The 27,618-nt window shown below is 38.8% G+C and overlaps 1 protein-coding gene across 2 annotated transcripts; it reads left to right on the top strand.

The window, feature by feature from the left end:
• The first annotated feature begins 1,569 nt into the window (after window positions 1–1,569).
• LOC145167631 (ethylene receptor 2-like) lies at window positions 1,570–4,995 on the top strand. Of its 2 annotated transcripts, none has more exons than XM_079086861.1 (3): window positions 1,570–1,971; window positions 2,251–4,057; window positions 4,278–4,995. In XM_079086861.1, exons 2-3 carry the CDS (start codon window positions 2,276–2,278, stop codon window positions 4,824–4,826), a joined length of 2,331 nt encoding a protein of 776 aa, XP_078942987.1. In that variant the 5' UTR covers window positions 1,570–1,971; window positions 2,251–2,275; the 3' UTR covers window positions 4,827–4,995. The 2 variants fall into 2 exon arrangements, with proteins under 2 accessions (XP_078942987.1, XP_078942988.1); XM_079086862.1 differs by having other exon boundaries at window positions 2,246–4,057.
• Window positions 4,996–27,618: the final 22,623 nt, after the last annotated feature.

The following is a 27,618-nucleotide window of genomic DNA, read 5'->3' as shown; positions in this document are numbered from 1 at the left end:
TTCCTCCAAACTTCCACAACATGAAGAAAGAGACAAAGAACTTACATCTAGATACATGAAACCAAAAAGCTTGAATCTTGGACACTTACAATGGTCCAAAAATGGTGCTTGCTGCTGTTGATGATAATGATGGCTAGATGAAACAATACACCAAAAGAGCTTCCTTCTCCTTCGATGTGCCAAAAACACCACAAAATCCTTCAAATCTCAATAATGGAGGCGAGATATGATTAGGGTTAGGAAGGAAGGTGTTGGAGGCTGAGGGTGAGAAAACCCTAGCTCACACTTTCCTTATACACTTTCCTTATACAGGGCCCAAAGCCCGAATATTAGGATTTTTTTTCCTTCAGACGGTTACCACGACGTGGCCCAATACATGTCACATTGTGAGGCACAATAAAACATCCACGAACATTCTTGGCCATGCCACGTCATGAGGACACCTTTCCCATGTCGTGGCCAATAAAATCCTTTATAAACTTCAAATAAACTTATGATAAATTATACCTGGAATCCAGGATGTTACATTTTTGTCGTTTGCTTCTCCGCTATCGACAATAAGATTTCTTTCGGGATGGCTTGGTAAATCGATGCCATAGTTATCTTATCCTTCTTGACACCAGCCTGGGTTATGGGGATTCTTAGGCTCAATCAAATCCCAAACCTCAAGTGCTTGCATGGAGACCTTCATCTTAATTGCCCATGTAGCGTAGTTGGTTTTGATATTTCATCAGCGGTCCTTCCATGGTAGGTCTGTGATCAATCAACTTTCCTTAGCTCTGATACCAAATGTAAATTTGCAAGTGCTAGTTCTTATTCACTAAGGTGTGGCTAAGATAATTAAACTCAATCCACACAGATACGTAGGAAGGAACAGGAACAGATGACAAAAATATACCGGAATAATACTTTTATTTGCAAAGGTACACGAACTTATTTATAATAAACATAAAGGAAACCTAGCCTAATACTACGGCTACTGAAAGAAAAAAAAATACCAAAACTTTAAAATAAGAAAACATTTCCTAAAATACCCGTGGGATTAAAACTGTCCCACATTTTGAATTACTCCAATAATTAATAGGTTCGTTCTTGATCATAACTGTTGTTTTCGGAAGAAAAAAAAAAGGTTGATTCAGAAATTGACGATACGAAGGGCTACCTTGAATCAATCCAACCCGACAACTATTCTGGTGCAGCTGGGGTAACTAAGGGTTCTGGTGGGGGATTGTTTAGGAGACATTTGATTTCTAAATTGATAATTAGTAAAAGAAACTTAAAATTTAAATTATAACAAGGATAGTATAGAAATTTTAAATGTGACAGTGACCCACCATACCATAATAAAAAGAAGACGAAAAAGACTATATCTAAATACAGAGACCTACCATACCATAATAAAAAAATAGAGGAAAAATACCATATATAAAGTTTTGAAAATCACTGTACGATAACCAAAAAAATCTGAAAACTACATAAACCAAATTTTTAATTTCCTAGTATATAAAATAAATAAATAATTCTAAAGAAGAATTTTCTTAATTCTTTTCTTTTCCATTTCTCTCTCCTCTAACCAAAAAACAACGGCGCCTACAAAACTACCCAACCCATCTCTCTCACACTCTCTCCATCTCGACCCTTTCCCCCTTCCGAAACTTCAGTTCTCAAGTTGTGTGGGGATAGAGAAAAAACAGATGTAGGTGCATGCATCTTTTTATTTATTCTATTCAGAGTTTTCTTCAGACTTTATGTGGAAAAAGCTACAAAATCTTGGCGTTTCTTCCACTAATTCGACCATGAGGAGGTTTTCCTGAATTGGGTTTTTGTCAAAAACCAAAATTCTTTATGTAATTGAATGATTAGTATGCGAGAGACCCAGATTTTGTGTTTCAGAACGCTATGGAATTTTGATTTTTAAAGAATTTTGTTTCCCATTATTGATGAGGAGAAACGGGTTGCATTTCTTGCAAGGTACAATTCATATCTTCTGCCTACATTTTCGCTTTTTCTTCGATTTCTATTTTTAGTAGTTTCTTGTTTTTTAGTGTACAATCTGCAGAATTTTGAGGAAACTTAAGCAATTTAGAACGGTTTTCTCTACTGAAATCTGTTGAAATTTACAAATTACAAGCTGAGATTATGAAATTTGAACTGTTTGATTCAATTTCTGAAAAGGGTTTCGTCGATTTTCCATTTCTGGTTGATTAATCCTTTTCTTTTTTCTTTCTGTTTTTTCTCGTTGAAGAACAGGATGCTATAGTCTTCAAAGACACCGATGATTCTCTCTAATCAAATCAAATTATCCAACATAACGCGTTTAATTCACTCAATGTCGAGAAAATTACCAAATTTCATGTTACTTTTCCTGTTCTTGGTCTCTGTTTCGGCATCCGATAATGGATATTCAAGCTGTAACTGCGAGCTTGAAGGTTTTTTCGGGTACAAAAACATCATGGAAACCCAAAGAGTGAGTGATTTCTTAATCGCAGTTGCTTATTTCTCGATTCCAATCGAACTTCTTTACTTCGTAAGCTGTTCAAATGTTCCTTTCAAATGGGTTCTCTTTCAATTCATCTTATTCATCGTTCTCTGTGGAATGACACATTTACTCAACGGATGGACTTACAATGCCCACCCTTTTCAACTCATGCTCGCACTCACCATTTTCAAATTCCTCACAGCATTAGTCTCATTCGCTACAGCGATAACCCTAATCACTCTAATCCCGCTTCTTTTAAAAGTTAAAGTTCGTGAATTTATGTTGAGAAAGAAGTTTTGGGATCTCGGAAGAGAAATGGGAATGATCAAGAAACAAAAAGAAGCCGGGTGGCATGTCAGAATGCTGACTCATGAAATCCGAAAGTCCCTCGATCGACACACCATTCTTTACACAACTCTCGATAAATTATCAGAGACTTTGGATTTACAAAATTGCGCCATTTGGATGCCTGATGAAGCTAAAACTGTCATGAATTTGACTCATCAGTTAAAAGGGGTTGAACAGAATTTAACAATCAACGACTTTTACATCCCGATTCAAGATTCTGATGTTCAAGAGATTAAAAGAAGCGAAGTGGTGAAGTTACTCGATCGTGAATCAAGACTTTCGGCGTTGAGCAGCGGTGGGTTAGATCCGCCGGGAGGTGTGGCGGCGATTAGAATGCCAATGCTTCGTGTGGCGGACTTCAAGGGTGGCACGCCGGAGATGGTTCAAGTCTGTTACGCGATCTTGGTGTTGGTTCTTCCCGGAGAAAATTTCCGATCGTGGACTAATTCCGAACTCGAGATCTTGAAAACAGTTGCCGATCAAGTGGCGGTGGCTCTTTCTCATGCGGCGGTGCTAGAAGAATCCAGACTTATGAGAGACAAATTAGTGGCGCAAAATCAAGCTTTACAACAAGCTAAACACGACGCCATGAGAGCAAGTCAAGCTAGAAGGTCATTTCAATCAGTCATGAGCACAGGTTTGAGAAAACCGATGCATTCAATCATGGGTTTACTTTCGATTCTACAAGACGACAATCTAAACGATGAACAACGAGTGATTATCGACACCATGGTGAAAAACAGCAACGTGCTTTCGATTCTGATAAATGACGTCATGGATGATTCCACAAAAGATAACGGGAAATTTCCTTTGGAAATGACGTCGTTTCGGCTTCATGATTTGGTTAAAGAAGCTGCGTGTCTTGCGAAATGTTTGTGTGCTTATAAAGATTATAAATTTGAGGTTAATTTTGATAAATATTTACCGGATAATGTTTTGGGAGACGAAAGGAGGATTTTTCAGGTGATTTTGCATATGGTTGGGAATCTTTTAAGTTGGGGGAATGGTGGTGGGTGTTTGACTTTTAGGGTTTTTGGAGAGAGAGGAAGTCAAAGTCAACAATGGCGGAGTTGGAGGTCAAAGTCTAATGATGGTTATGTTAATGTGAAGTTTGAAATTGGAATAAATGATGCGTTTTCGGTGGTGGAGAGATCTTCTGGTGATCAGAGAAGCCGGAGAGTGGTGGCGGAGGAGAGTTTGAGCTTTACTATGTGCAAAAAGTTGGTCCAGGTTAGTTTTAAACAATATTTTTTCATGATTTTTTTGTAGTTTATCTTAAAAAATCTACCCATTTATAGCATTATATTTTCATTTTTTGTTCTATTAGGATATTATTATAAAAACTGTTTTGTATTTGGATGACATTGTTATAACTAGGTAGATATTTGGATGACATTGTTATAACTGTGTAGATATTTTGGATTTAACCTATGATTGATTTTTGAACCAGATGATGCAAGGGAACATTTGGGTAGTCCCGAATCCAATTGGGTTCGATCAAAGCATGTCACTGGTTCTCCGGTTTCAGCTCCGGCCATCAATAATGCTGGCCGGATCTGAAACCAGTGAACCCTCAGACCACCACCACCCGCTATCAAACTCCATCGTGAAAGGCGTTCAAGTTCTTTTAGCGGATGAAGATGATATAAACCGGGCAGTCACTAGCAAACTGCTCAAGAAACTTGGATGTGTTGTAACCACCGTGACCACCGGTTTCGACTGTCTCACCGCCCTCAACCCGCCGGTTGCCGCCTACCAAATCTTGATTTTGGATTTGCATTTATCGGATTTAGATGGGTTTGAAGTGGCATCAAGAATCAGAAAGTTTAGGAGCCGGAATTGGCCTTTGATCATTGCTTCAACTGCTAGTGGTGATGAAGGTTTGTGGGAAAGATGTTTGGAATTTGGGATGAATGGAATTCTTCGGAAACCGATTCGTATGCAAGATATTGCTGATCAATTGAGGAGAGTCTTGATTCAAGCCAATAAAGTGTCGTGAAGTTAAAGTCGGAAGAAGTTTGTCGAAAGAGCTAACATATCTATAACTAAAAGAGGGAATATTATCGATATTTGTTCAGAGTTATATTACTACTTATAGCGTAAAGATAAAGTAAATAAAAATTGTATGAGGAACACATTGAAGTAATAATATTTGATAGATTTAATAAGTTAGTAGCTATTATAAGTTTCTATCAACTTGTTTTGCAAAAATATGTTATTCTTTCAACCACTTGAGACCTCATCCCAAGAGCAAGAAGCAAGAGTTAGATCATATACATTGTAATTAGAACTCCCATAACAATAGCTATAAACCTAGGACTACTTCAATCGATTTTTTGTTGTAAGGATTTGGATAACGTTTATTTCAAACTATTTGTTTGATAAAGGTTTTGTAACATGACACATCAAAGTAGAAAAGACATGTGATGAGAAAAACGATAAAATGTATTATTTGACATTGGAAATGACATGTGACATGCACATGGTGTCATGTAGTGTATGTACTCAAGGAGCCCAATATCAAAGGGAGATAACATGTAGTGTTTGGGAATAATATGTTGATGGAAAGAGTGCAGAAGCATGCATGAATTTGGTAAAGTATGGTGACATCTTCAATATGTTCCAACGTTACATGACAATTGGGACCCTAATGCCTTGAAGGTGCGCAACTTGATTTAAGGTTTGCTTCAATGTTAATATATATATATATATATATATATATATATATATATATATATATATATATATATATATATATATATATATATATATATATAGAGAGAGAGAGAGAGAGAGGGGGGGGGGAAGACAAAGGTTCAATTAAAAAGAAAAATGTTGAGAATGCGAGAATGAATTTGGGCCACACATTTCGCAATCTGACACTTAAACGCTTCAACTTACCGGACCGACGAAAAAGATAATATTGATAAATTAATAAGTATACTCATATATGAATATTATGTACTAATACTCACATATGAATAAACATATTCATATACGAATATTACATAATGTATATTCACATATGATTATTCATATATTATTAAGGTGGTTGTTGGCGGAGGTGTTAGGGGTAGCAGTGGCTAAGGTGGTGGTGGCGGCAGCGGTGACAGAGGTGATGGTGGTAGAGGTGGCTGAGGTGGTGTCGAAGGTGGCGATGGTTCCAAGGGTAGTGGTGGTGGTGGTGGCGAAGGTGGTGGTGGCGGAGGTGGCTGTGACGGTGGCAGGGTGGGGTGGTGATGGTAGTGGTAGAGGTGGTGGAAGTGGTAGGGGTAGTGTGGAGGTGGCGGATAAGAGGACAGTAGAGAATTCATATATGAATATACTTAAATTTATATTCGTGTATGAATATTATCTCTCCTTTGTCACACCGGTACGCCGGAGCGTTTTGCGGCAACAAATAAATATGTGGTTGAGAATGATTCATTCATTCTCAACCATTCTGCTCAATTGAATTCTCTCTCTCTTTATATATATATATATATATATATATATATATATATATATATATATATATATATATATATATATGAAATGATTCAAATAAGAACATTAAATAAAGTGATAATTAAATAAAGTGAGAACGATTCTTAACCAATCATTTTTTTAATTAAGTTATTTTTTGTAATTTACTTTAATCTAACGGTATCAGGTGTTGTCTTCCCTCCTTGAGGTTGAACGTTCAAGTCTCGTTGTGGACATAGATGGATTTAAGGAGTCATTTTAGGAATAGATTTGATTTGCTGTTAAAACAATTAAATAAAAATCAGATTAATATATATATATATATATATATATATATATATATATATATATATATATATATATATATATATATATATATATTCAAGGGTAAAATGGTAACTGTAATTTGAGATATTAAGGAAATTAGAGGTAGCTATGGGATTCTCAAGTTTTCGAAAATTAAAATTTTAGATTTTTTAAATGTAAAATTTTAAAATACTAATATTCATTATAGAATATATATTATATATTAGCGAAATACCAAATAACAATATATATTCACAGTCTCTAATCTCTAATATATGTTAAAACAGAAACATTATGACATCATCTAAAATAATCAGGGTCATTGTTTGCATTTCATCCCTATCTTTTCCACATGTAGATATTTTGGTGGCATCACCATTTATTGCATTTAATTCCAATAATCTTTAATATTTTTCAATCAATTACCTTTTTGAAATGAAATTTATTTAATTCCAATAAAATTATCCCAATTTTAAAATAAAATTTTCTGTCATTCATTTTTTAAATCTAATCTCATATATAGGAATTGTTAATTACGTGTTTAAATTGAATTTCTTCCATAGATCTTTGATCTTAGAAAATTTCGAGTGTTGGCATTTTAAACATTCAGGATTTTGCGTTAACTGGATTGCTCTTCCACTTTAGCCTTTTTTATCATGCAAAATACAGAGATTGAAACTGTAACACCCATAAAATTCAAGCCAATTTAAAACTTTTTAAAACATTTAAAACCATTAAGTTATTACAGTTTACTTTCAAAATAATTTAAACATCAGAGTATCCCCAGAATCAATCATGAAAATGTAAGGATGTGCACGATCACGCCTTCGCCTTCCCGCGATCATCAGAATACCTGAAACAATAATCGATAAATGTAAGCTCGAAGGCTTAGTGAGTTACCCCCAAAATACCAACGCCATACAATCATAATCATATCATATAACATATAAGCAAACAGCATGCATAATGAGCCATCAGTCTGACTGGACTGAATCCCGGTCCTCAATCTATCTGGACCGCTCTCCGAGCCCTCGGCACGTCTGGACCGCCCTCCCTGGGGCCTTCAGCCTATCCGGACCGCTCGCTAGGCCTTCGGCCTGACTAGATTTGCCCGGCCCGGGCCTGCAGTCTACCCAGTCCGCCCAGGGTGTCTTGGCCTACTGCACACAGCAGGACCTGCCTCAACCCTTTCCCCAAACCAACAAACATGTGCACATACATATAAACAAGTAAACATGAAGATCTAACAGATCACTAACATGGCAACCATCCTATAACCAGGATACCGATCTAACCGATCTCTAGCATAGCAACCATCCTAAACCAGGATGAAATCTAACATAGCAACCATCCTAAACCAGGATGAAATCTAACATAGCAATAACATAGCAACCATCCTAAACCAGGATGTAATCTAACATAGCAACCATCCTAAACCAGGATGAAATTTAGCATAGCAATAACATAGCAACCATCCTAAACCAGGATGTAATCTAACATATCAACCATCCTAAACCAGGATGAAATCTAGCATCACAATAACATAGCAACCATCCTAAACCAGGATGTAAATCATAAAGGGCCGACCTTGGAGCCGTAGACCCTGTTGATATAGTGAGGAGAACTCACCTGACACTGCTGAAGTCCCGCGGATGAAACTCCAGCTGTTGGTTGACAACTTCCCGAACTGTCAACATCAAACAATACCCAATTAGTAATTGGTTCCAAGCCCAAGGTCCAACTCACACTCCAAAGACCCAAAAAGTCAAGTAATGGGCCAAAGCCCAACATATGGCCCAATTTTCCAAATTGGGCCCAGACCTGTACATGGTCTTACCTTAAGGCCCATCCATTAATTCTAGTCCAAACTCTTGGTATTCCAATGACCCAATATCACATAATCATAAAGGCCCAATTATGGCCCATCAATGGCCCAATTTTCCAAATTGGGCCCAAGACTCTCACATGGGCCTTATCCTAAAACCCATATAATTATTTAGTCCATTTGCTTATTCTTGGAAGCCCATTAATAGTCCAATCACCAAAGCCCAATAGGAAGGCCCAACTCAAGGCCCAAATGAAATTAGGGTTTCACATAAAATGATTATTAGGGTTAAGTTTCCTACTTAACCCATTCAGGACTTAATCCACTAAGGACTTAATCCATTAAGGACTTAATCCATTAAGTCCAATTTTGCGTAGATTAATTTTTGCCAATGATTATTATTTAATATTTCAAGTTATCAAATAATTCACGTGTGTCCCGATTAATTCCCCAAATTAGGGTTTCATGGCATTAGGGTTTTCCAAACCCTAATTAGGGTTTCCAACCCATCTTAGCCCAAGAGGCCCAATAGATAAATCCTTAGATCCATTAGGGTCCATTAAGCCCATTAGACACATGTTTGGGCTTTAATGTTAATTAGGGCTTCATTGGGCCCATTAGGGTTTATTAGGCCCATTAGGGTGTTAGTCCCTTGTCCAAACATTCCAATGAGTCACAATCCAGACAAGACACACCGCTACCCGACACGGCGGCCGGTGGCGGCAGCCACCACCCTACGGTGGTGGTTTGATTTCCCTTTCATTATTCCAATTTTTACAATTTACAATGAACTCATGAAATAAACACACACACTATACTAAATAAACACACACTCATAAATAACATACACACATCCACTTTGTGGTGGCCGACGGTGGTGCATGGCGGTAGCAGGTAGCGCACGGCGGTAGCAGGTCCGCTATCGCCGACAACCAACATGGCTGACCACCATGGTGGTTCTTCGTGGCCCCTTCCTTTCGATAGAAAACACACGTACACTCAACCACAGCTCCGGCCTCGATCTCAATGGGGTTTCTCCGGCCGTTTTCGACATCGGTGGGCGGCAGTAGGGTTGCGATGACGTTTCAGTGGCGAGGTATCAAGCGGTGGTCGGACTCGGCAGTGCAGCAGCCCAACGACGTCGGAACAACTCTTCTGATCTACTTTCTGTCGTGACTTCATTGCGGTTTTCCGTCAGTCCTCAATATTGCCGGCAACAATAGTGTTGGTGAGTGCTTGATGGTTCTAGGCGGCAGTTAACCGGATGGCGGCGGCGTCTAGAGGGCTTCGGTGGTGGTTAACGAAAAGAAGAGGAGAAGATGGTGGCAGTAGGTGATCCCGATGGTCCTCGTCGGTAGTTTCACCCTCACAGCGAGGGCACGGCGGCGGCTGGAGGACGGACACGATGAAAGTGGCGGCCGCAAACAGGAGACGAAGAGGGAGGTTGACGGCTGCAACCAACTTAGGGTTAAGGTTTAGTGGGTGACGGGTTTATATACCCAGATCCCATAAACTTCATTTCATAATAACACTTCTGGTCCCTCCTTATCCCAATTCTTTCAATTTAAGTCCCAAAATTACCATTTGGCCCTTGACTCCATAAATTCCTTTCAATATAAGTCCAACGGTTACAAAATAACCCCTCCTCTACAATTGTTCTCAAATAAGATCCATAAATTACCATTTCTACCCTGGCTTCAAGAATCCTTCTCAGAATAAGTCTGATATTTACTCTTTAACCCTCGGAAATCAAAAGTATACCATTTGGCACCCCGAAACCAACACCCCACTAATTAATATTTGATTTTGGACAATAATAACATAATATCAAATAATAATAAAATTACTTCTCGGGGTTCCGCGTTTATCATTAATTATTCTATTTTAAACGGGATGTTACAACTCTCCCCCACTTAAATTTGATTTCGTCCTCGAAATCGTTTCTTATCATTCCTTACATGCCCGACACATTGAACTACATGGCCACAACTACAAGCATACCCCAGCCCTTCCAAGGCAACCGTACCCAACCCTTGCAGGGTCCTGAAACCTAATGATAAACGAATTCCTTGCACTTATCTCCCAACTGGCTACTCAACTTCTGATAATTTGGGGCTCCTACTAGAAGGCAGTCACAGACCAAATTTCCCTTGAAGTGCACTTATACTTGACAGGAAACTCGTCCGGGATACCGGATTCCTGCCCGGTTGTTGAATCAACGAGCGATCCTACAGTCGCTCCACGCGATTCCCGAAGAAAACTCGACTAGCAATGACTGCCCTAGCTATATCGCCACTCATGGCTCCATCAATCCTTCCGGTCCGTCCGATTATAATAACCTGACATCCTGTCGTCATTGAATCACATACGAAAAGTGAACGCTACCAGTATACTATAGTCTTACATCATGTCCGGTCCCCAACGACCTACTGTTTCCTGATTCCAATCATGATGTGGTCTACCCACAGTCTTGCGAACTGGCCCACCCCGGCCTACTCGTCTGAAACAATTCGTGAATGCTACGGGTCCTCCCGTAGTCTCACAACACTTCCCATACTATCTGATCGCTTGATCTAACGGATTACACACAGAGTCTTCAGCCTGACTCGACCGCCTGTAACATCCCAAAATTCAAGACAAAAAATTTTGTTTTAATTAAGTAATTATATAAATCCATTAGTATAAAAACGTTCATATTAATATCTCATGTCAAAATCAAAGTAGAAATAATCAAAACATGTTATCATAAAACTGTTGGGTTTTAGTATACTACAACATCCTATGGTGCACATACAACCCTAAATACCTTGGATCTATGTTTTCTCTATTATACATGCAAATGGTTTCCAAGGCATTAAACCTATAACTAGCATGCCTTTAACATAAAACATATAATATACTAGTTAGGGAAACATACCTTTTATGTGGCTTGAAGTCTTGATGTATTTGGCCTTAAGAGCTTAGCACCAATAGTATGAAATGCCTCAAATGGAATCACAACACACCTAGGACAAAGGTGGCTCTTGAGAGAGAATTTCATGCACCAAAACACCTCCATATTTCTCTAAGAAAAGAAGTGGTGATTTTGGCTATGGAGTAACCTATTTATATGTAGGATTCCAAGGGTCATGGGTATAACCTATAATCCATACCCATGGGTTTTATGATCCATGGTTCATGTGGCCCAACTCTTTATGTATCCATACATAAACTTGGTCCAACATGGATCATAAGCCCAACACATATAAATATAACTAATTATCATAATTAGTCCCCATAGAATTAGTCTCTTTTGATCACTAAATTAATTCCAAATTAATTCTTGATCGATACTAATTAAAACATATGATTTCATATTAATATATTATAACTTATAATATATTAATAAACCATAAATAACCTTCTCTCAAAATTCCATCCTAACAAATTGTCCTGATGATATGCAACCCAAATGGACCATGCTACTCTCGGGTCAAGTACATACCAATAATAGTTATGGGCTTAGACATCTAATCCAACAGTCTCCCACTTGGATAAGCCTAAAACTATTATTGCAAGTACGACTTCATAACCCGACTAGCAATCGTAGCTCTTAAAGTCGTTGTCGAACTCTGAACAAATCAATGACGCGTCCATTAGATAAGGGATCATATATTCCTCCATTCTAGATATCATATGGACTGAGACATGGATTATAATCATTCTCTCTGTCCATTTGTTGTTTCCCGATTTTCGATTTATGATGACTGACTGATTGAACAAATCAAATCAGTCCTGGCTTGGCCAAGCACTCACATGTGTCATCGCTAAATCATCGAGGGGCCCACAGATATCGGTTTTATCCCGAAGGTAAAAGGAATGGATAAACTTCGACTCATATGGCTTGTTCTACTACTTGTTGAATCATACACAAAGGCACGTTTTATAACATCGAGTTACCAAATGCGTTTTCGTGCAATCAATGTATAACCAACTCATAGTAACAACTCATATCTCTAGGTTTGAAGAATATAAGATATTATCGTCTCATGATCACTCGTGATAAAATCCATGAAGTGATTCAAATGAGCGCGGGTTGAATCCAATACTCAGAACTTATGAGCACTCATGAGTGTTGTAGCACCACTTTGTCCACCAACTTGGACCTCTACAAACCAACCCATGATAGTCTTGATTCATATCTACTTCCAACATATGACCGACTGTGGATGGTTTGAATAACTTAATCATTCAGGAAGAGCGACTTAGTTATTCTGGAAGTCAAAACATGCAAAGTGAAACACAAGAATAAATGAATCAAATATGGTATCAAACCCTATGAATATAAATAAACACTTTTATTTATCACCATACTGATTACTCATTATTCATTGTTTCGGTTTTATCAACTTTATACTTGAATTAAAAACACTAGTTGTCCCATGCTTCAAGCATGTACACTATGTTTTTCTTAAACAATAGCTTTGCCATACACCAAGTATGCACTCTATGTTTGTCTATGATCCTTACTTTGTGAAATAAACCAATTGAACATAATTTCAATGATTCTAATTTCACACTCTCAAATCCTTATCGAAAAATTTGAGAATTTCAAATTCCTATCATTTATCGAAATCTGTTTAGATTTTAAACTTATATGCACTGACCCTCCTGTAATGAATATGTACAAAGTCACAAAGACTTGTCAACAGTCATTATAAGGTATTCCAATGGAGATCAACTCCATGGAAACTAAGTCTCATATTCAAAGTACATTGCTTTGGACATGCTTCTTGCATTAAGTTTTCTAATCTTACACAGATAACTTCCACCTATGGAGACAACTCTATATTCTCATTTTGACTATCACTTCTGAATAAGAGATGCCTCTTTTAAGAATATGTCAATATGGTCCTTCCAAAATTAGCACTATACTTCCAGCTGTCCCTGAGCAACCAATCTTTGGTAAACCTCAGATTGTCCTCGACAATTGCTTAATCATTTTAGTCATATCCAATTCTAGACCTTTTCCCTTCTTAATGCCTCTGGGCATTTGGAAAAATTTAGAAATGACAAATATTATAGCACATGCAATCGATCCTGTACCCAAAGCAAATGGTACACGATTCATGATGTCTCACATAAAGACATGATTCTAAACCAGTCTTTTGCTACAATATTTTTATTTGCCATGTTTTCAAAATTTGACTATGAAGAGGGATGCCGTAATCATAATCGAATTTTGAGAACGCAATATATAGAATTTCCTTAAGTTGAACCAATCCAACATGAAATTCATATATATATTTTTGACTAAAGATGATTAAGGTCTCAATCTAAGCCTTTAGAACTGAAATGAAGTATATCCTCTCCCTTAATTATAGCAAAACAACTTTTTCAATCCCTGCAGCCTCACGAATTGAAACTTTTGTTTTCTATAATTAACATTGCTAACTTGCAACACTAACAATAATTATCATGCTCCCACTAACATGATGATTATTAGCATAACACTTATGCTCCCACTAGCTTTGACATGTACTCAGAAATCAGCTGGACTTCTAGAAATCAATACTTTATTGACTTTCTTACCAAAGTTCAGATTTCTGATACGAGATGCTTTGATAAAACTTTATCAAAATCATACACCTTTCCTTAGATAGCATGCATGTGTGTCTAAACAATTTCAGAACTATGAAAAGGGATGCCGTAATCATAGTCTCAATTGTTTAGACCTTTTGCCATCTGCTTCAAATCTACTTGGTGGAAGTGTTTCCTCACCATCATTTTCATGAATCGGAGAGAAACCTTATGACCCTTAGATTTTATGGTGTATGTGTTCTTATCCATGTGAATCGTCAAAACCATAGTCACAAGACAAGGATAATGACAAATCCAAACTCATATGGACTGAACTTATGCAATCTTAACTTCTTGCCACCTGGCAGTACAGGGCCTGCCATTGCTTCCAAGTTGTTATGCAACCAATTGAGAACTTTCAGAACTCCTATGCAAAGCCAACTTTAACTGGAATGGGCACAGAATATGTCAACACGATAGGTTATAAACCTCAAGTCGTGTGCTAGTGAAGAACCTCAGGTTTTATTCTTGATTAGTTCTTGAAATTCTTTTTAGGATCTTTAAGACTCCCACTATCCTCTTGACATATAAGACTATCTTGCCAAATATTCAAGAGATAGTGCAGATTCTTTATCAAGACAAACACTTCACACAATTGGCCTTAGTTGGTCTTTGTTTTATCCAAAACATCACAACTTACCAATTTCAAATGTACAAGAGTAGGACACTTTTACTCTTACATTTGACAAGTGTTTTAAACCTTTCTTTAAGATATGTCACTCAAGTTACAATCTTGGAGTATGACTCTAAGAATTGTTTTGGAACGAAGTATGACTCATCTTCCTGATCTAACCATTTCAACAATTCATGACTCCTCTTCTTAGTCATAAGAATGCACTAAGATGACCTTTAGAGGACTAATTGTGATATGATTTCTAAATCATTAAGATGATCACAAACATGATACTAAAGTACTCTCCCATCTTTTCAGATTTGAGAAACTTTTATCTTTCTGCCTAATTTGATTCTTCCCATTCGTTCTGCCATACATTGAGACTTTTCCAATGTTTCAGAATTATACTTAAACTTGTAAGTATTACCATATTTACTAAACTTTAGTAAATCAAATAGTCTTAACGAGCTTTGTGGTGGACATGACCAGTGCACAAGAATGTGTACTCGATCCCTTTAGTCCTTCACTTGACTCACACATCCATGTGAACAAGTAATTAGTCTTGATTTTCCAATGCTTGAAAGTTCTCATTCATCATACTATTCAACTTGCATGATTCCAAGTTTCGGTCCAATTGAAACTTGGGCGATGAGGAACTTTCCTGATTTGGTAAATTTAGACACTACCACAAATGAAAGAATCAAATCCATTTTCCAATATTGCTGTCAGTGGAATCATATAAGCAACAATTTTCCACAAATGCCATTGTAAGGATACTTCAAATAAATAAAATTAAACAATTTTCTTTTATTTTAAAACTTTGCGGAAAAACTTATCCTTACAATCCACATGGAAAATTGTTGTTATCTATTCCTTAGCAATATATCATAACTTCTTAAGCAACTGCTCAAAATTCTGATGCGATCGAAATCCACCTTCGCGATCAGAATCAGCATATACTTCCTTTAAGATTTCTCTCTATTCTTTGATTCTTAAAACATCAACATGTGACCCAGTCACATCATGTAATGAGGATCTCAGAATAGAACTTAACAGAGTTAGATAATGGGCTCTACCTGATGTAGAGTCAAACTTATTGACTTTAACATCCTTAGGTAAATTTAGCAGCTTTGCAATCAACGCCCCTTCCTTTGGCAAAATAAACATATGGACCCTTTGGTAATGGGACTATCTCAGACTTAGCCTTTCTCTTTACCATTTGGTCAACCGGGTTGACTATGGCCAATCCCTTTCCATTGGGAAGAGAATGCTTTTTCTGGATTTCCAGTGTCACCATTGTCATTGTCCATAAAGTTTTTGGGAAGTTGATCTTCTAATCAAATTTGCTTTACTATCATTCCAAATCATTGCTGATTCAGCAGCACCAAGCAAATAGATATGATCATTAAGGTTCATGTCATAGTCTGTTTCATAGTAGTCCCAAAGGAACTCACTATGTGACTTAGAAAGTGATTGAACATCCAACTTTCTCAAGACTTTGACACCCAACTCTCCCGGCTTGTCAATATGTGACTTCATCTCTAAGATGTGATCATACATAGACCTTGCTTGCCATTAGGGCTTGAGTGACCTTGAACTTGTGGGTTAGGGAGAATAATTGGAGGAGGTGGAGGAAGAGAAGTATGACTTCCATGAGCCAAACTCGGGAAGTCATATTCATTAGGAAAGCTTGGTTTGGGAAGATCATTGTTGTCTAAACCAGACATCAACAATGGGAGAAATTCACGTAAAGTTGATTTAAGTCCTTAATATAGCACCCAATATGATATATTAAGGCTAGGACCCAACAAACTATTTTATAACTTGGAAGAGGGATGCCGTAATCCAAGCTATAAAATATTTGAAGGTAGGTGAATGACGATTCACCAATTTCCACCAAGATAAACGAAATGTATTATTAGGTTTTAATTGGTTTTGAAACTCCTAGATTCTTTTGAGATTCATTGAACTTTTCAATGGCATGTTTCAATCTCAAGTGTGCCCTTCAGGTTTTGTGATTGGGATGCCGAGGATCACAAAACAAGGTGTGAAGTAACCATGCAAATATACTTGGTACCCTTAATATTTACCCCTCAATCGATGTGCCGGTTAACCACACACGCTCCAACGATACTATGATAAACATTAAGTTACCCTTTGCCTACCTTGTTAAGTCCAGGTTAGTGTGCCGGTTAACCACACACGCTCCACTAACAGCTTGAACAAAGTGCAAAGTGTAATTTTATGGATTAGCACCTTATTCACATTTTCCTAAGTAACTAAGATTGGGAATTTATAAGTGTTTAGTTACTTAGTATTTATCATTATACTTATAATGAAAGGAGAATTATAGTCCTTGTCCTACCTGTTCGGCTAACGACCCTCCACCGGTCAAGGAAGCGGTGAGTGAGAGTGGACACCCATTAAACTGCCATTTTATAGGCAGTAACCTTATACCCCCCTTATAGACCGGCTTCGTGAATGAGGCCTACTAATGGTAAGACGAATTTATCTTATACATATCTATATAATTAAAATTATAATAATAGTATAAGGGTTGAATTTTAAACTTTTAAAATTCTAAGGTCTAGTTTGGAATTAAAGTATACATGGGGGGTAACTTTACAAATTCCAAAACTTGAGGACAAGTTTTGAAAGCTTTCAAAACTCTTGGATTTTTCATAACTTATGAGTTTAATTAAGGTTTAATGAAAAAAAAATCAAGTTCCATAACTTGAGGACAAGTTATGGAAGACATTAAATCATTTAATGATGACATTAAAAATAGTGACTCTTCTATTTTCATAACCTATGAGACTTAATGCCACTTTAAAAAGAAAAACTCTTCACTTTCCATAACTTGAGGACAAGTTATGGAGTTCATAAAAACCATTAAGATCAAATATTCCAATTAACATAATAATCAAATAATTTTTCTATGATCTAGATTAAACTCATAAGTAGAGATAATTCACATCAACAATTTTCAAGAAATTAAATAATCATATAAACTAATACAAATCTTGAAACTTTGACAATTATCCTTTGAAGACTCTTGGAATTCATAACCTAAAGAGTTAATAAATGAGACATTTCACATCCATAACTTATGGAAGTTTCAAAACTCTTAAGATCATAACTTTAAAAAAAACTTTTGAGTTCCAAAATTTTATGACAAAATTTGTAACTCCTTAAAACCATTTAGATCAAACTTTTAAAACAAATAAAATAATCATATCATTCTATCTTTTAATAAATTGACCTAATTCAACTCTTGTAGTAAAGTGACTCAAATTTTATAAATAATTAGTTTTTCATAAAATCAAGTAATTATCATAAAATTTGACAAACTTCATGTTTTTTTTTTCTTTTTTTTCCTTCAACTTGAAAAAAAATACATTTGCATCAAATATAATAGAAAACAACTCATGGCTCTGATACCACTGTTGGGTTTTAGTATACTACAACATCCTATGGTGCACATACAACCCTAAATACCTTGGATCTATGTTTTCTCTATTATACATGCAAATGGTTTCCAAGGCATTAAACCTATAACTAGCATGCATTTGACATAAACCATATAATATACTAGTTAGGGAAACATACCTTTTATGTGGCTTGAAGTCTTGATGTATTTGGCCTTAAGAGCTTAGCACCAATAGTATGAAATGCCTCAAATGGAATCAGAACACACCTAGGACAAAGGTGGCTCTTGAGAGAGAATTTCATTCACCAAAACACCTCCATATTTCTCTAAGAAAAGAAGTGGTGATTTTGGCTATGGAGTAACCTATTTATATGTAGGATTCCAAGGGTCATGGGTATAACCCATAATCCATACCCATGAGTTTTATGATCCATGGTTCATGTGGCCCAACTCTTTATGTATCCATACATAAACTTGGTCCAACATGGATCATAAGCCCAACACATATAAATATAACTAATTATCATAATTAGTCCCCATAGATTTAATTAGTCTCTTTTGATCACTAAATTAATTCCAAATTAATTCTTGATCGATACTAATTAAAACATATGATTTCATATTAATATATTATAACTTATAATATATTAATAAACCATAAATAACCTTCTCTCAAAAGTCCATCCTAACAAATTGTCCTGATGATATGCAACCCAAATGGACCATGCTACTCTCGGGTCAAGTACATACCAATAATAGTTATGGGTTTAGACATCTACCCCAACAAAAACAATATCAGAGTGTAATCCCCAAGATCTCATGTGTGGAAATATAGTGTGATGCGCTGCAATCGAGCCCGCTCCTTTCCTTTGAAAACGAAGTACCTGAAACCAAAACTGAAAACCATAAGCACAAAGCTTAGTGAGTTCCCCCATCATACCACATACCATATAATGCCTATCCCTCGGTATCTGTCTGGCATAACTCGGAGCTGGGCTCCCCTTCGGTCTCCTTCAATCGATAACCGGGAACTAACCTCCCCTTCAGTATCTTTCAACCGGTAACCGGGAGCTAACCTCCCCTTCGGTATCTTTCAACCGGTAACCGGGAGCTAACTTCCCCTTCGGTATCTTTCAACCGGTAACCGACAACTAACCTCCCCTTCGGTATCTTTCAACCGGTGGTTGTCGTTGAAGAACACAACAGCGGCGACAGTTAGTCGTCGACAAACACGGACAGCGGCTCCAACGGCGCACCAGCGTCTCCGGCAGCAGCGAGAGAGGGACGAAGACCGTCGGTGGTCTTCGTCGCCACTGGCAAAGGAACGTCGACGGTGCTGGGTGGCGGTTCGACAGCGTTTGTCGACGAGGCAGCAGCGGAACCGGGCTGTCGGACACGGCGCTGCAAGGGTTCCAAAGGCGATGGCAGCAATCGGAAGTGAAAATGGAGAGGGTGGCGGCCGGTGAGGGAGGTATAAGGTGGCGGCTGATGGGAGAGTTAGGGTTAGGGTTTGTGGCCGGTGGTGTTATGCTTATATACCCGGACCCATAAATCTTGTCCCCATAATGACGCCTTTAGTCCCTCCCTTCCCATTTTCTTTCAAAGTAAGGCCAATATTTACCATTTAAATCCTCAGCATTAAAATTCTTTACATCTTAGGTACAAAATCTACCAAACAGCCCCTAATATCTTAATTATGACATATTCAGCCCTTCCACCTCATTTCCTTTTAAATTAATTCCAAATAATTACCACGGAGCCCCTGTCTTCATAGATATTTATAAACTGAGTCCGGAACTTACACTTTTAACCCCCGCCTTCTAAAATTATAACATTTAGCTCCCAAAACCCACATCTCCCTGATTATTATGGATTTTAAGGCTACTACTCTTTAATAAATTTTTATCTATTTATTTATTAAATAAGCAGGGTGTTACACCGCCTCTCCGGGTCTTCAGTCTATCTGGACCACTCTCAGAACCTTCAGCATGTCTGGACCGCCTCTCCAGGCCTTCAACCTGTCTGGACCGTTCTCTGAGCCTTCGGCCTGACTGGTACGCCCCGCTGGCCTTCAGTCTATCCGGACCGCTCTCAGTCTGTTGTGCATAAACCTGGGCCCATCCTGGTGCCCTTTCGCATATAGCCAGTTCTCCTCCCCACTTGGGGTTTCGAACTCCTGATCTAATTCGTGGACTATAATCTCGGCCTAACTCTAGACCTCATGTTGATCGCCCACCCTCTCGGGAAACCGTGGTCTGATCTCTGACCCGCATATCTACCACATAAGCTAAATAACCCGCACACCCATTCCGAATGTACTACCGAGCCCTGGTAGCTAACAAAACCCTCAATCTATCAATCCAAGAACCCTCAAAGTCGAGCACAAACTCGACCGAACACCCGAACTGAACTCAATTCATGACTAGAACCCCAACCCGGTTCCCCAAATCCTGCTACCAAGCACCAAGAAGACGCGATTCACATGCTGGGGAGTTTTACCGAACTCCCAACTCACACAACCCTCAACCAAACAGCCACTTGGGTTATCTTCCTTCCTGAAAACGATGCGAAACTTACCTCGGTTTCGAAACCGCTCCTGCTTCTAAATCCCAGGATAATTCTCCCCCACTTAGATTCGACTAAATCTTCACAATGCATGAAATCTGGAGAATTCCCAATCCTTCTCACTTTCCAACGATTGATCTTACGACAACCAACTCCTTCCAAATAGTGCTTCGTTACTAGCCAATCCTAATGATCACACACTTCTATTGTAAGGTCCTTGATGGAAGGATCTTCACCAATGATCAATCAAGCAAATGAAAATAAAGAAGAGATGGAGTAGAAGATGGAATAAAACCGAGCTTGCATACAATTCACACTAGGAAATGTCGGATACAACTTAGGGACCGAAAACTAGCAAAGTACAACTGCTGATCAACAACTCCACTACTGACAGCCTGACAACCTATATATACCAATATGGACCGAAAACAGGTTTCGGTCAGGCTGACCGAAAGCCTGTTTTCGGTCACTTCCAACCGAGAACAATAGCCTAGACCGAAAACGTCAAATACACACAAAAGACTCCAAAATACATTGACAAATGCCCTAACTCATCTATACATTGTTGCCTAGCCCAAACCATATATATTGGCCCTTCAATCTCCCCCTTGGTTTGGGGCTAGCATGATTCAGTCTTTATCAACCACCAGCACGTCTGACTTTCCCATGGCTCCATTCCACATCTCCTTTTGAATAATATCAGCAACCATGGCAGTGTACTCCTTAGCAGCAGACTCAAAAAGGTCTTCAGCCACCTTGATCTGATGATGAGAAAGCTGATGTATATCCCACCTTCCAAACTGTAGCAGATCCCTCTTGTCATACAAACGAATACATCCATGTTCAAGTTTGATGACAGCGGAAGCTGTAGTTTCATCAAACACCCAGTATTGCATGGATTGTAGAGATCCATCTGGATGGTTCTGAAGGATAGGAATCTGCTTTACTTGATTAGTAGCGGGCCACATAACAGACCGAAGAGGCTGATTGGTTTTGGGATCAATGACACTCGGGTATATCTTGATAATAGACTCTGCAGTCTTCATTGAGGGAAAGCCCTTTGCCACTTGATTTTCCAAAAATAACTTGAACTGTGTCGCCTTGGGTTCATTTGACGGATTTGCAAAAGGAGCCTTAGATAACTCTGTGAGATCAACCCTGGTCCAAGAGTTGAAATCGTGAGCATCTTTATACAATTCGGTATTGCCACTCTTCCTTCTTACGATCCACATTTTCAGAGGGTCATGGAATCCCCATGAGATGATCCCTGACCTATCACCATAAACGTCTTTGAAGTGATTTTCTACAAGATCCGTAAAGGTGATGTTTGGTTGATCCCCGGGAGCATTCTGATCCAAGCTCCTCTTGATTAAAAATGACTCTTCTCAGCAGACTTGGCTAGTTTAGCACGTTTTAACGCCACGACATTTGGAGCCTGCGCTGGTTCTTTGTCAAAACGATTGACAATCGTGGTTGTTCTTGTAGGAGGTGGAACTACGGGAGCGTCTTGATTGGGAAGATAGACCCTTGGCTCATCGACAGATGATTTGAATTTGTCACCAAGTGCTTCTTCCAGCTTCTTCTTCAAATCAGAATAGCTGGCGGTCAACAAACCAAAATGCGTCTGAAGATCGGTGATCTGCTTTGTCTTCAGAGATTTATCTTCAAGAAGATCAGCAACTTGAATATTGAGCTTGGCGTTCTCAGTTTGAAGGTCTGCAACCTTGATATCAAGCTCGATATTTCTCTGGTTCAGCACACCAATCTCCTTTCTCAGCTTAGGCACTGAGGCATCATCATCTCCAGATATACCTTCCTCAAAGGATATTCCTTTTCCGCGTGAGGAGTGAGTTGGACTTGATTGCTGGGCCAAATGAATGGCTAGTCTCTCAGAGACAGCATCATGATAAGGCCTTGGAGGAGACGATCTCAGGCCAGCAGACGAACCACCAGCTTCATGGATAGAGTTGGGAATCTCTTGATTAGGCACATATGAGGAAGGGGCAACTGTTGTAGATGGAGGAGTCTCTGTGGTTTGAGTTTAATCAGGAAAAATTACTCCCACCCTTGGATCAATTCTGCGTCTTTTCATCGGAGGCTGGGAGGTCAGGACTGTCTGGGAATCACTTGTAACTGGCTCGGATGTAGGAACCACATTATCAAGGGGAGGAATCCCTGATGATGTGTCCATTTGAGTTGAAGAATCAGCCACTTGAACGGTAACCGGAGGCTCAACTTCTCGATCGTCAGCTTTCTCCCTTATCTCCGGTGTTGGATTGGCACCATCATTGATATCTTTGAGGAAGTAATCGAGGTTTTCATTTGACAATGGGTGCTCAAGTCCAGTAAAATGCATCGAAACATCATCTTCGTCGTAACCAGACAGATCAAGATTCTCATACTCATCCTCTTCTCCTCCTTCAGTCTCAGTGAACTCTTCTGTTGTACCCTCGCTAAAATCACTCTGACCTGTCACATTCGTTAGGTCATGCTCCTCAGTAACAATGATGGACGGAGCAACAGTTTCTTCCTCATGGTCTAACGCATCGATAACATCGTCATTCACGTTTGCATGTTCTGACGATGCTTGATCAGTTGACATTTGTTCAGACGACCCATGGGATTCTGAAGAGTCTGACAGCTCAGCAAACTTTCCAAATTTCACGAGAGGGTACTTCCCTTGGAACATGATTTTCCCCTTATGGTTCTGCTTGATTAGGCTCACAGTGTTTGGTCCGAAAGCTTCCATGTCAAGTATTTCACCTGTCTTGACCAGATCGGGAAAAAGGTTGTTGATGAAGATTTGAATAAATCTTTGATAGAGCAGGAATTGATCCTTCGACTTCTTGTTAGCATTAGTAACCATCTCCTCCAAGATAAACTTTGAGAAGTTGAAGTCAATCCCGGCAGCCAATGCAACGATCGCCTGAGTATTTCTCGAGGATATTTCGTCTGAACCACCCTTTCTCCCAGATATGCAGTTGACAAAAACGTGAGCTAGAAACCTCCAGTAGGGAGGTAACAGCTTCTATAGGGTTGGTGGAAAGACTCCTTTGTATCCCATCTTCTCGAGATACTCATCAACTAGTCTCAGATCTATATTAGTCGGATAAGCAACTTTGTCATCAATCTTTAAAACATCTCTGATGATTTTCTCAGAGATAACAATTTTGCATCCCCTGACAGAAGCTTCAATTGTCGTTGATCCATTGTCTCCATTCTTGACACTTGCAGATCTCCAGAATTCGTTGATCAGGTTCAGATAAATGATGGGGTTCCAGGTCAGTGCAGTTGAGATGCAGCATTCCCTTAGCCTGTACATCATTGATTTGAACTCGTTGTGAGCTACTGGAGGATCATCAAGAAGAATGGACATGTTGTGACTGTCTGCAACTTTGAGACTTGCCATTTTTATCTGCACAAAACTAGCCAAGTGAGAAAACATTTGATAATAACAAATTAAAATTTATTTTCTCAATTATATCAATTAATTTTGGCCATTTCATTTGAATTTTATTAGTCAAACATGGGTTCTCGATCAAGACAGTCAGACCGAAAGCCCTAGGACCGAACAGAGTGTTGACCGAAAGCTATTTGGGACCAAATATAGCTCAAGCGAAAGCCGTCTAAGCCGGCTTGACCGAAAACGGCTCGGCTTGACCGAAAGCCAGTTAGCCGATGAACCGAAAACGGCTCGGCTCGACCGAAAGCTGAGAAGGACCGAAAGCTCGCCGACAGTTATGTTTTCGCGATTTTGCTTCGATTTCACGGTCGATTCTCGGTAAAAATTACATAGGCATGGTCGGAATCTTCATACCTTAAAGATTATGGGGTCGATTGAACGAAATAACACAAAAAAAATTTCGAGGGTTTGAGAGAAATCTTGGAGGCTTTCGGTCAGAGAGAATGAAAAGAGGGAAGAAACTAATTTCGATATCCCCATTCCCTTATATACCTGGTCCGTATCCGGTTCATACCCGGATCCATAATCGATGGGCTGCACCCTTTTTTTTAAATTATGAGGCCCAATACCCAAAACCTTTTAGAAATAAAACTCTTGGAGGATTAAAATAAAATAGAATAAAATAAAATTTTCTAAATTTTACCAATCCTAAAAATTTAAAGAATAAAAATAAAAATAAAATAAAATAAAACATTTTCTAAAATTTATCAATCCTAAAAATGAAAATAAAATAAAATAAGATAAAAATACCAAAATTTTTATTTCAAACTAATTTTAATCCTCTATCTTGAAATTGATTAACTTTTTGTGATATGGATAGATCTGGTCGATCGCCGGTATTGTTGTCCACTTAAGCACGAAAAATTGTGACAAGTTTTTAGGAATGCTATCAGTGACAGGACAGATTGATCCTAAGTTACTAGATAAAAATACCTAAGGACCATTTATCTGACGACGACCAAGGATATTGTTGTCCACCTAAATTGAGCAGTGAGATCTACAGACAATCTAGAATTGTTCAATTTTAAGTGTACTAGAACATGTTTCCCGCTTCCTGACATACCCTAATAATCAAGAACTTCCGAGATACTCCTTACTTTAGATGAGCAGACGATTATTCATAGAGAGGATAGATTTGGATTGCATATGCTGTACACTCAGGTCGGATCTTTCAATCACGCAGAGAGTGAAACATATGACTGACTAGAATTTCAGAGGGATTGAGAAGTAGAAGGTTGCATATGCTGTGTACCAAGTCGGATTGTTAATCACGCAAAGGAGACAACATATGGCTAACAGGTAGAAAGAATAGCATAGATAGAAGATGCAGAGAGACAGATTTGCATATGTTGCAGTCCAGGTCGGATCTTTCGATCACACAGAGGAGGCAACATATGACTAACAGTAGGAAAGAAAGAATAATTTTCTACAGGCCTAATTTATCGGAATTCCCCAGTCGCCCCGTCAATATCGGAATTAAGGACAAAATCCGTACATTAAGGAAAAGTTAAAACACAGTTCTAGATACGGGTTCTCTTAATGTGACCGGTAGATTCTCATGTATATCTCCCTGCTCAACCTATCCGAGCGTCGTATTGTCAGGCTAAATAGAACTATCTAGATCAGAAGTTGTCAAATCTCTAGATTCCTTAAGTTCATCTGCACCTAGTCAAGTCCATTAAATTTTTCGTGCCTACCAGCGCATCGAACACAGAGCCTAGATAATTTAGCTTTGGTACTTTACACAGACTCAGATTGTCTGTTATCACAAGCTGATATCACTTCCCATCACATCATTTCTCAGCGATATTTTTTATTTTTCTATTTTTCTAATGTTTTTGGATTTTTTTTAATTTTCTAATTTTTGTTTGGTTTTTGTTTATTTCTCCCCCTAAATTTGTGCATGGGTGAGAATGAAATTAAAATGCACAAATTTAAACTAATCTAAACAAAAATTAATCCTCAAAGCGAATCATTTTCAAAAAATTTACCAGCACATCGAATCGAGCTTTGTTAAACGGCTTGGTGAACAGATCCGCCACATTATTAGTAGTGGGAACCTGTTCTATCCGAATGAGCGAGCGCTCATAACAATCTCTGATAAAATGAACTTTGATGTCGATGTGCTTGGTTTTTGAGTGCTGGACCGGATTTTTAGCAATTTGGATCGCAGCCTCATTATCACAGAATACAGGGGTTTCTTGAAAGTTCAAACCGTAATCCAACAGCTGATGTTGGATCCATATGACTTGAGAACAACAAGCAGACGCAGCTACGTATTCTGCTTCTGCTGTTGAAGTCGAGACAGTAGTCTGCTTCTTGCATTGCCAAGACACCAGCCTATCTTCGAGAAATTGACATCCGCCTGAAGTTGATTTCCTATCAAGCTCGCAGCCTCCGTAATTGCTGTCTGCAAAAGCATAAAGATCAAATTCGGAATTTTTCGGATACCAAAGACCCAGTTTTGGGCTGCCTTTGAGGTACCAAAAAATCCTTTTAACAGCAATAAGATGAGACAGTTTAGGACTAGCCTGGTAGCGCGCATTGACAGACAGCAAACATAATGTCTGGGCGACTTGCAGTCAGATACATCAGCGATCCGATTATCAATCTGTAGTACGTTTGATCTACGGATTCGCCTTCAAGATCAGGAGTCAGCAGTGGTCTCTTCGCCATGGGCGTCAAGGCAGGTTTAGCGTCTCTAAACCTGAACTTCTCGAGCATATCATCCACATATTTGGCTTGATGAATCAGGATTCCGGCTGAAGATTGTTTGACCTGAAGCCCCAAAAACGTGGTCAATGCCCCCCAAAGAACTCATCTCGAACCGCTTTTTCATGACGTCCTCGAACTCCTTGCATAGCTGAGGACTCGTCGACCCGAAAATGATATCGTCCACGTATATTTGGACAAGAATCAGGTCTGGACCGACATGCTTGATGAATATCTGATCGATAATGCCGCGGGAATAGCCATGGTCGAGCAAGTGCTGTGTGAGGGTAGCATACCAGGCTCTGGGAGCTTGATGCAGCCCGTACAAAGCCTTGTCTAACTTGTAGACATGGTTGGGAAGTTTTGAGTTAACAAACCCAGGAGGTTGGTCAACATAAATCTCCTCCTTCACCTTGCCATACAAGAAAGCCGTCTTGACGTCCATTTGGTATACGGTGAAGTTCATGTAGGAAGCATAGGCGAGGAAGATACGAATAGCCTCCAAGCGCGCCACCGGAGCATAGACTTCTGTATAATCAAGACGCTCAATTTGTCTGAACCCACAGACCACCAATCTCGCCTTATTACGGATAATGACACCTGAATCGTCTTGTTTGTTCCAAAACACCCATCTGGTGTCAAGAGATTTCTTGCCTTTAGGTAGCTCCACCAACTTCCAAACCCCGAGCTTTTCGAATTGATTGAGCTCGTCATGCATGGCATCCACCCAGCTGGGCTCATTCAAAGCCATTTCGACGTTCTTGGGCTCTATTTGAAAAATGAAGCAAGAATA

The sequence above is a fragment of the Lactuca virosa genome, chromosome 3 (assembly GCF_052849685.1).
Source record: "Lactuca virosa cultivar CGN04683 chromosome 3, Lactuca_virosa_CGN04683_v6, whole genome shotgun sequence".
Taxonomy (NCBI): domain Eukaryota; kingdom Viridiplantae; phylum Streptophyta; class Magnoliopsida; order Asterales; family Asteraceae; genus Lactuca; species Lactuca virosa.
This window is presented reverse-complemented; position numbering and strand designations above follow the sequence as displayed.

Coding starts and splice junctions, on each gene's coding strand:
- LOC145167631 (XM_079086861.1), top strand. CDS start 2,276: ATGATTCTCTCTAATCAAATCAAATTATCCAACATAACGCGTTTAATT. Junction 4,058..4,277: donor TGTGCAAAAAGTTGGTCCAG/GTTAGTTTTAAA, acceptor TTTTTGAACCAG/ATGATGCAAGGGAACATTTG.